This window comes from Arachis ipaensis, chromosome B03 (assembly GCF_000816755.2).
Source record: "Arachis ipaensis cultivar K30076 chromosome B03, Araip1.1, whole genome shotgun sequence".
Classification (NCBI taxonomy): domain Eukaryota; kingdom Viridiplantae; phylum Streptophyta; class Magnoliopsida; order Fabales; family Fabaceae; genus Arachis; species Arachis ipaensis.
Window position 1 is genome coordinate 2,646,012 of NC_029787.2, and position 10,572 is coordinate 2,656,583.

A 10,572-nucleotide genomic window follows, 5' to 3' on the forward strand; every position below is an offset into this window, starting at 1 on the left:
AGCACTCGATGTGTTTCAATGCTCTCCCATTTACCTTTTATGTTATGCGGTGATTCACAATTAGGCTATTGGAAACATATTGTAAATGAAATAACACTTAGATGTGATACAGGTAATAGATGCATATGCATTGATAGGGGATACTGCTGGTCTTGCTGAAAAGATACAGAGTTTCTTCATGCAAGAAGTTATATCAGAAACACACACTGTATTGAAGGCTATTGTGCTTGAGGTATGCGAGCATGTTTTCTAGCCTATTTTCTTTTTAGATAATCTGTATTAAGCAATTGTTTAGGAAGCATGATATTTTAATAGCATATTTTTCCCACTTGACAAGTGAATTAAATTTAGTGTGGAATTGTTGACATTTTGGTTGCTGAAGCTTACCGGTGTTGCTCTTAGTTTACATATTTTGGTCCTTTAAGACTCATTTAATCAGTATTTTTTGCAGGATGAGGAGGATGCTTCCCAAAATAGTAGGTACATTTCTCATCTGCAAGCATATTTACTCCCTTCTTAATCGCTCTTTGGTTCATATTACATTAGATTGACTGATATGTTAGTTTTTCAATTCCAGGCTCACTTACAGCGACCTATGCCTTCAAATACCTGAGTCTAAATTTAGGCAATGCTTGTTAAGAACATTGGCTGTACTATTTGACATTATGCGTTCATACCATGAAATTATGGATTTTCAGCTGGAGAGAGAGGTAAATTTATTTGTTCGTTAGAAGTAAACACATTTTCCCCATTTGTTGTGTTTTTTTTTTTTAATTCTACTTTAAGCTATCAAATATGTATGTATAAACTTCTGTCAAATTTGGCGTTTATTTATGTTTTCAAATTTCTTTGAGATGTTTGGAGGCTAAAAATCATTCTTGGATGTACTCTCTTGTTCTATGAACCAGTCAAGATTAAGAAATGATCTTAATATCTTATTCAACATATGAGTTGGATAACTTCTTGATTTGGTTTTGATGAGTTGAGCAAATCATCATTCTCTCACAGACTATTCTTTTCTCAACTCAAAAAATTTCAGTTTATGCATCCATCATTTGCTTGAGATTGGGAAGCAAGTTACTTTATGTCGTGTAAATTCATGATTAAAGGGTCTATAGTTGTCGATACATGCTATTTAGTTTAATGCATATGGTCAATATTAATATCAGGAGTCAGCAGCACAAACTTCAACTATGGCCCAGGAAGTTGATTCAGATGAAAGAAGCCGCAGCAATTGTGGGGAGGAACCTGCAACAAACAGTGAAGCTACTGGACCATCATACATTGATTCTCATGATCCCATAAATGAGGCTAGTAAGGAGGATATTGTGGCATCAAGCAGTGAATCCCCATGGTACCATCTTCGCAAAGAAGCTACAGCATTTGTTTCACAAACCCTTCAAAGAGGTCGCAAGAATTTGTGGCATCTCACTGCAAGTCGTATGTCAGTCTTACTTTCTTCTCCTGCAGCATGTTCTGCAAGTATTCACCAATTCTTGAGAAATTATGAAGATCTAAGTGTTTTCATTTTGGCTGGGGAAGCCTTTTGTGGAGTTGAAGCAGTTGAGTTCAGGCAGAAGTTGAAGGTCGTTTGTGAAAACTATTTCAACGCTTTTCATCGACAAAATGTGCATGTAAGTAACCCTATCGCTTTTCATTCTACATGGATGCTAGACTCACATTATATTGATTGCAATGTCTCATACAGTGCCTTAGAGCCTTGTATGATATGTAAAGTGCAGGTACAGTGTCATATGAAGTCTCCTGTTTCATATGCTTTCTAGCATCATATGTAATCTCTAAGTGGGTGATGTTGCAACTTTGAAGATGATTATGTTAACATCAATATTTTTCATTGTTATAAAATTTGAACTTATGTTGCATGTTTGGGCATTCTGGCACATCTTTTTTTGGTTCAGTATTCTAATGAATTTAATTGTGATATAAAATAACCAAAATTACAGAGATTTTTCATTTTTGTATTTCTCAATCTAAAAATGGTGACCTATACATTTTGTTCCACGATCTGTGGCGCTGCTGGTTTTCTGTAATGTATTCTTAAAATACCAGAATGCTCAGAATCCTATAAATTCTTCTGCTATAATTGTGTGGAGAATCATGAACATTTGCTAGTTTGATAAAGCTATTGCAAAGTAAATAACTTGTCACTTGCTATAAAATTAATTAATTCTACTTTTTGTTGAGGTACTCAATCTTGCAATGCTAATTAATTGGCTCTAAAGTTGTTAAATCTCTCAGGCTTGTTGAATTGCCCAGTTCTGTGCCTCATGGATGTGCATGTCTCCTTTACTATATATACAATAACATAGTCTTATACCACTAGGTGGAGTTGGCTACGTAGATCAAATGATGCTATAATGTTTCCATTGTTATATTTATGATTAAATTTGTTTTGTTACTTTTTTCTTTTTAGGCACTAAAAATGGTTTTAGATAAAGAGACTTGGCTAAAATTACCCCCAGATACAGTGCAACTAGTCAGCTTTGCTGGACTTACTGGTGATGGTGCACCGCTAATTTCTTTATCTGGTGGTAAATCACTTAATTCCGGTGCAATCCAGTCTGACAAATCAATGAACATGGTTCACACCAGTGCTAGAAGGAGTGGGTTCTCTAATTGGGTTAAAGGTGGAAACCCTTTTTTGCATAAGTTATCAGCCTCTAGAGAAGGTCATGGTTATTCCCAATCTAATGGATCAATACATAGTGAACTTGAGGGAGGTTCAAATAACTTTAATGGTGATAAAGAGTCACCTGGAAAGAATGATTCCAACAAGATGAATGGTGGCAATTCTGTTTCAGAAGATGAAAATGAGGATCTTCTTGCGGACTTTATTGATGAAGACAGTCAATTGCCAAGTCGTCGTTCTAAACCCCATCGAAGAGTTCCCTCTTCTCATGGTAATGATGCAGATAATACTACACAAACTGGATCTTCTTTGTGTCTTTTAAGGTGAATTGTTTTGCATTCTTGACTAGAAAACTAATTTTTGGCCTCCGTATACTTATGTTGTTTCAAGTATTTAACTGGATGTTCTATGTCTTGAACATTTCAGATCTATGGATAAATATGCAAGGCTTATGCAGAAGTTAGAAGTAATAAATGTTGAGTTCTTTAAGGTGGGTTTTAGTTTGCACCACTTTACCTTCCACCTCCTCCCGTTCCTCTTAAACTTACACATATAAACTTGATGGTACTTTATCTATTTATTTTTCTTTAAATGTTTTTTCCTGATTGAGTATATTGATGCAGGGAATGTGCCAATTGTTTGAAATTTTTTTCTATTTTATATATGAAATATTTGGTCAGCAAAACACTAATTCAAGTGGAAAAAGCTCAAGCAACTCTCTCAACTGTAAGTGGCATAGTGTATTACATACTTGCACATTGGTAGTGACATACAATTGAGCTATTGTAAATAGCAATTGACTTCAATTGTGGATGCAGATCGGTTGAAGACAGCCTTATCAAGAATAAGCCAAGATTGTGATGAGTGGATTAAGACCCACTCATCTTCACCATCATCTCTTGTACATGCAGAGTTGAAGCCTACGAGCCCTCCCAGCACAAATTTCAGTCACTCTTCGGCAACTTCTTTTGGTCTCCAGGTATTCATGTTAACTTATTCCGTGGCAAAGAAAAGTGACTCACATGTTCTAAAATAGAGGTTTTCACATAGCTAAAATCCACTGCTTTTCAACTTTTCAATTTTTTGTTATTTTTATTTATTTATTTGGTTATAATTTAGAAAATTCCATCTGTATAGTATGTGTAAACTATTATTTTCTGGAATTTGGCACAGAAAGTATTCTGGACTCAGATTTGGTTGAGCAGATCTTTTATTAATTTTTATTTGCAACTTGCATTATATACTCCATCATAAAACATTTTGTGGTTATTTCTTTGTTTATTGTCCAGGCTACACTTCAGGAGACATTTTATTTTCAGGAAATATATTTCCTCTCTTGCTTCATATTATTGTTTATATTGCAGTCTCTTGTGGCTTGTTTTATTTTTTTAGTTTAGATTTTAAAATATAGATGCATTGTAGTATAAGCACATGACCCTGTAAATTCTATTTTTCAGGAAAGATGTGTAGCTGTTGACACTATCTCTGTTGTTGCTCAAATATTGAATAGATCCAAAGCTCATCTCCAATCAATGCTATTGCGAAGTAATTCAACTGTACTTGAAGATTTCTTTGTGCATCTGGTAAGTGGAATCTTAATATCCATGTGATGGTTAAGCTATTCTGTAAATAGATATTGACAGATCTATTAACTTGATTCTGTCAAGTGTTATTAAAAAATTTGTATAATGACAATATGACATCAGTTAGAGATTTGCACATGCATACATATTAATCAAGGTTCAAGGTCCTGTAGAATTTCATTTTTGGATTGGATTGTTAGGATATAGTTTTGTCTGATTCTTTATCTTTATGTATCATAAGGTTGTGTTGGCTATTTTCTGATATGTTGAACTATGGATAACAATGATCTTTAATATATAATGGTTTCTTTAGGTGGATGCTGTACCTGATCTTGTAGAGCATGTTAATCGGACAACAGTTAGATTATTGCTGCACATTAATGGGTAAGACAAAAGTACATGAAGCTAGTTGTCTGCAAGGTTGCTTTGGACAGAGTGCTAATAAATATGATCATTCTGCAATTGAATTGACACAATAGTAGAATGATCATCTTTGAAGAGAACTTGAAACAGAATTGTATTTTTTTTTATATTTTGCATAAACTACTAAAATGAACTAATTACTCAAGAAATGTGTCCTGCTCTTGTAAACTACCAAAAAAAAAAAAAGCGTGCGGAAAATACAATCTATATTGTATTTTTGGATTGTATAAAGATTTTAACGAATAAGGATTCCTTTTCTTTAAGTATATTTTTAAGGGCATATAACCATCTCAACTGTTAGTAAATGTTTGATGATAAGCTGGAGTGTCTTTGACATCATATTGAGCACTACTTATAGTGGGTATGAATGTATGATAGTTTACAGGGAAACAGGTTTCGACATGATTTTTGGGGTGAACTATTTATTTATTGCATGGCCATGGTAATTACTTTAAACTATAATTTCAGCTTTACAATTTTTAGCCAATTTCTTACAGGTATGTTGAGCGCGTCGCCAATGCTAAATGGGAGGTAAAAGAGCTTGGGATGGAGCATAATGGGTTCGTATTTTGCGATTATCTGAGTTCCAATTTTTCCTTTTTATTTTTCTTCTTATTTTTTTTAGTTTTATCTCTTTATATTATAATCTATTACATCAAGTCTAGCTAGTTGCTAATTTATACAAGAGATAAACAATTAATTACAGGTACTTGCAAAAGTTTATCTGCAATATTGGATCACTGATATTTTACAGTAGGAAAACATGGGGTTTTTGACTATGTGAAGAAATTAGGGAGACTAACGGTTTAGCAGCTATTAATTAATATTTTTTCAATTTAGGAAAACTATACTCTAGGATTTTAGTTCCACATGCTTGTATTGCTATTCAAGTCTAAGAATCTTTGCAGAATGTGTTTCATATCATCAGATTCTCATTGATATTTGAGTCTTGGGACCAGAGTGAGTAACTTTGAAAATTTAGATATGTTGGTGTCATTTAGCTTTAGTTATATTCAGACCCCTTTTTTCCTACATTTGTTCTGTCTTCTTCTCTTATAACTTAAGCTCTTGTATTGTAGGTATGTTGATTTGTTGCTGGGTGAATTTAAGCATTTTAAAACACGACTTGCTCATGGAGGACTTCGGAAAGAGGTATTCTTTTTTTATTATTAGTTACTCGTTATAGTGAGACATACTCTTCAAGTGTGTGGGACTTCGGAAAGAGGTATTCTTTTTTTATTATTAGTTACTCGTTATAGTGAGACATACTCTTCAAGTGTGTGTTAAACCCTTTCTGTTTAATTTGTTTGTTTATTTATCTCTCCTAGAAAAGAGGGGAAAAAGAGAAAAAGAAGGGGGGGGGGGGGGGGGGAAAAAAAGGGGAAAAGACGATTCACCCGAAAAGGAAGCAAGGCTGAAAAACAGAGGATAAGAATTGCTAGCATCAAGACTTGTTCAAAAATTATGCTTTGTGTATGTGTAGATTCAAGACCTATTATTGGATTATGGACTCGAAATCGTAGCAGAAACTCTTGTTGAAGGACTTTCACGGGTGAAGAGATGTAGTGACGAAGGAAGAGCTCTAATGTCATTGGATCTGCAGGTTGTTTCTGAGCTGTAATAAAATTTTTACAGTGCTTTAAATAGATTGGATTTGGAGCTTGTTTGGTAGAGTATTACTCCTTTCATTTCATTTCAATCATCATCATCCCCGTCCACTAGCAAGTCTCTTAAGATTTCAGCATCTACTGTAGGAAATTAGACCCACAGATACTGCTTACCCTGTTGAAATTATGAGATTATACATTGAAAAGGCGTATATGAATCTGTTACTGTGATATTGCAGGATGTTTTGATATTTTTATTTCATGATTTTTTCCTTCTCTGATAGATTAGGGTTCCCGTATTATTATAAATAAGAGTATTGTCTTGTGCAATTTTTATGATTTCTTAATGTGTTTTAAAACCTTTAAAAAATTGTAATTTGATGGATGCAGTAATAATCTATTCTTAGAAGAAATGAATTTCTTATGAAATAAAAATTCTTATGTGATGCAGCCAATGATCAATATATTGATGAATCTTCTTGCTCATTAAGTAATTCTTCTAAAAGTTATGTTGGTCTTTGTTTTTTGTCTTTCTTCCAGGTTTTGATCAATGGCTTACAGCATTTTGTGTCGTTTAATGTGAGGCCCAAGTTACAAATGGTTGAAACTTTCATTAAGGTAAGTAACAACTTATCCACTGTATTGTTTCTAAATACAGGTGAGTTTTGGTCACTTGGGTAGCATTAGTTGGATCGTGTTGCTACCTTGATCAGTTGCAATATTCAGTCTTATTCTATGCAATCAACATTTATTGGTTATTCATGGACATATTTTCTTGGACTTCAAACCAGGCTTATTACCTGCCAGAGACAGAATATGTACATTGGGCACGTGCACATCCAGTAAGAACAGCACCTTTCTACAGTTCTACTACCATGCATTATCTTTATTGCCGATGTGTTTTAAGAAAGCATCCTTTCCTTGCAGGAATACACTAAAAGCCAGATTGTTGGGTTGATCAACCTTGTTGCCACTATGAAAGGTTGGAAGAGGAAAACGAGGTTGGAAGTACTGGAAAAGATTGAATGAGAGTTGCCGTCTTAGTTGCTTCTTGTTGCGTATGAGGTCAGGCATACAGAATCTCTTGCTTCTTCCGTTTCGCCCACACCTTCCATTTTTGGCAGAGCTCTTTGTAAAGGTATTGTATATCAATCGCACGATACTTTATCCCCTATTAATTATGAAGTGTCTTTCCCAAATCTGTGCTTATTCTGGTTTGCTGTAGATAGTCCTTTGAAAATTAACATGTAATTGTACAATAATGTTAATCACATAAAAGTCTCGTATAATTCTTCTTGTTGGCCCTCTGTATTTTCCTAACTCTTTAATGCGTCAATATATATGGTGTAATATTTTATTTGAATTGCTTGAATGAAAAGTTATGTACCTTGAACTTTACTCAAATAAAAAAAATTGTAATATTTGTTTTTTGAGATTTTTCGTAATTACGTCAGTATAGCAGACTTCGTATTCAACCATCAATATTCATTAGCATTTGGTTGTCGGTGGGGTAATTTTCCATCGGAGACTGATAATTATTAGCTAGCAACGCGTCAACCCTCTTCCTATCGCTTACGGATGTACTATAAATAATTAAAATATAAATTTAATTTCAGTTCAATATTAGTGTTGTAGAGTTTTATACAAGAGTAATGTTATACGCATAATTTTTTTTTCTCAATCATGTTAGTCTAATATTAAAACAAATTATTTTATCACTGTTATTCATTCATTTAATTATATTTTATTGTTTAATTTGATTGAATTTAATTGGCAAAAAGATTAGTACGTGAAATATTTCTCAATAAATATATTTAATCATGACTTTATATTATTGCATCTGTTTTCATTAGAGTTTTATAGCTTCATTATTTTGTATTCATTCTCTTATATCTATAACCATACAAATATATTACTTGATACCAGTACTGAAGATATTATCAAGCGACGCTGATAAAGACATGATTTAAAATCTCCAAATTAGATTTACGAGCAACCTCGTTGACCACAATCTCTTGGTTATTTCTTTCACGTTAAAACTGCTTACAAATATAAGCATCATGTCGCATAATTGGGGCGGTACATATCTAAATGGAAAGTCTCATGCCATTGATTTAATATAATTTATTCAATAAATAACTATGATAAGTATATATTAAAATTAGTCACTAAGATAGAATATAACATTAGAATATGAAGTATATATTAATAATAAATTAAATTATACATATACGTATAAATACGTGATAATTAATTTTAATAGTTAATTTTGGTATGAAAATAGCATTTTTGTTAATCAAAATAGTAATGTTGTCGTCAACTGTAACTGAGACTTATTGGCTTCTCAGCTACCAGCTCTTAAACGTGAGGGATCTGGCACATCCTAACTAGTAACTAGCACTTTAGATTTAAAAATAATAAACAATAAAATATAAGATTATCCCAGGTTAATTAATTGCTAAAGATAACTCACCGATCCTATGATAATTTGTTAACAAAAGTGCATTTGTGGATTTAAATGAAAAAGCACAAAATATCAAAATAATTTGTTATACCATGTGACTGCTGCTAAGGCTAATCATGACTTCATGTTCATTATATGGCTAGTGAATCTTTTAATCACATGGTTTAGCTATCATGCCATCAACACTAAGCTTTAAACTTTTGCAGGTTACATACCTGTATAACATTTTTATACCGCTATAATTTTTTTATCGCATTTTTAGACTGCTTAATTGTTTTTATTATATACCTTCAACTTTCTGTCTGAAAAATGTTCTAATTACTTTTTGTGCCTATAACAGATGAGCTTTGGAGTTCAATGTTATAAACTTATAATAGCGAATTTGAATACCATATATGGTTGAACATGGCTTTAATCTGTAGTTATATTAACCATTCAGCTCATAAAATCACGTTCTTACAACATATTTCCGTCTCTAAATTACTTTTAAAAACCGAAGCTTCAAGTGACCCTCGCTTTTTTATTTTTCTATGTTTTGGCTCTCAGCACCAAACAAGTTGTCGCAAACATGGTACCTTTTGTCATTATACATTGAAAACCATCTCGATCGATAATCAAATCTTAGAAGCAACGATGAAGTTTTTAAAAAAACGATGTCAATTCCTATTTAAATTCCAAAGCAAGCAAAGGATTTTATCAATGCCCTACAACGTGTTAAGTCTAGCTATGTTTAACTTCAGGTAGAGACTCACGTGCAGATGTTTTCATGTGAATTTGTTAGTAACTTCATGTTATGTAAGGAATCTTTCTGGTGTTATAAATATCTAACTTCATGAACAGAATAAAGTAGAAATCCATAAATGTTTGAACAATAATCGCTGCATGTCAGTAGTGTGTCTGAAAATAAATATAAATAACATGTTTTGTTTTTTATCCAGAGCCAACCAAAAGAATTATATTTCTCATTGATCATTCATAATCAGAAAACAAAGACATGAATGTCCAAAACTTTGAAGGAAAAGAGAAAGAATGACATTGTAATTGAAAAATCAATAAATAGCATCCCTATATATATAGCTCTTCCATTCATCTGGTCATTGCTATTCTCTGCTCTGTTTTGTTCTGTTCTAGTTTGATTGTTGGCTCTTCCTTTCTTGCTTCATCATCATTTTCTTTCTTTTTTCTTGTACGCTTTATTATTGTACAAATAATAATTATACTCTTATTTAATTATTTTCTTTTTTCTTCTATGGTTAACTTCAAGCTGCTGGTGACTGTGTAATTGCACTCACCATGTCTAGTGCCACGCATGGCTGATCAGTGGGCACCTACACCAGAAAGCAAACAAGTTAATTAAGGTAGCTTTTAGTAGAGAGACAGAGACTGAAAGATTGAGACTGAGAGAAAGAGACTAAGAGACAGAGACCGAAATAAATTTCAATATTCTGTTTGGTGTAAAGTGAGAGACAGAAATTGAAACAAGAATAAAACTCTAATTTAATTTGCACAAAGGATAAAATTAGAATTAATTAATTGAAATGAGGATATTTTTGGTATAAAATGTTATTAAAATTTTAATCTCCGTCTCTAAAAATTTCAGTCTCATGTGTTCCTACTTTTTGGAGGTACTGAAATACTGAAATTTTAGGGACAAAGACAGAAATTTTAGTACCAGTCTCTGAGCCAACAAACATGATACTGTCTCAGTCTCTCAGTCTCTGTTCTAATACCTCAAAACAAACGCTACCTAAGAGTCTCAATGTAAATAGTTTAAATATTTAAATTTCTTTAATATTCATGTTTAATTAAAATAAATATTTAAAATAGAAAATGTTTTGTAGGCTT

General features: G+C 32.7%; 2 protein-coding genes across 3 annotated transcripts in view; one reads left to right on the forward strand and one right to left on the reverse strand.

The window, feature by feature from the left end:
- Positions 1-7,626, forward strand: part of LOC107629287 (syndetin) — a 12,630-nt gene extending 5,004 nt beyond the window's left edge. For both annotated transcript variants that reach the window (XM_016332036.2, XM_016332037.2), the window contains 16 exons: positions 113-232; positions 452-480; positions 578-710; positions 1,170-1,634; positions 2,435-2,973; positions 3,077-3,140; positions 3,274-3,376; positions 3,469-3,629; positions 4,108-4,233; positions 4,547-4,617; positions 5,154-5,216; positions 5,736-5,808; positions 6,140-6,259; positions 6,804-6,881; positions 7,055-7,105; positions 7,191-7,626. In XM_016332036.2, coding sequence (XP_016187522.1) covers positions 113-232; positions 452-480; positions 578-710; positions 1,170-1,634; positions 2,435-2,973; positions 3,077-3,140; positions 3,274-3,376; positions 3,469-3,629; positions 4,108-4,233; positions 4,547-4,617; positions 5,154-5,216; positions 5,736-5,808; positions 6,140-6,259; positions 6,804-6,881; positions 7,055-7,105; positions 7,191-7,292 — 2,298 coding nt within the window. In that variant the 3' untranslated portion in view covers positions 7,293-7,626. The remainder of the gene's footprint in view (positions 1-112; positions 233-451; positions 481-577; positions 711-1,169; positions 1,635-2,434; positions 2,974-3,076; positions 3,141-3,273; positions 3,377-3,468; positions 3,630-4,107; positions 4,234-4,546; positions 4,618-5,153; positions 5,217-5,735; positions 5,809-6,139; positions 6,260-6,803; positions 6,882-7,054; positions 7,106-7,190) is intronic.
- Positions 9,654-10,572, reverse strand: part of LOC107629286 (serine carboxypeptidase-like 51) — a 5,274-nt gene continuing 4,355 nt past the window's right edge. Inside the window, 1 exon segment of the mRNA XM_016332035.2 lies at positions 9,654-10,055. Within this exon segment, the coding sequence (XP_016187521.1) occupies positions 9,987-10,055 (69 nt within the window). The 3' untranslated portion in view covers positions 9,654-9,986.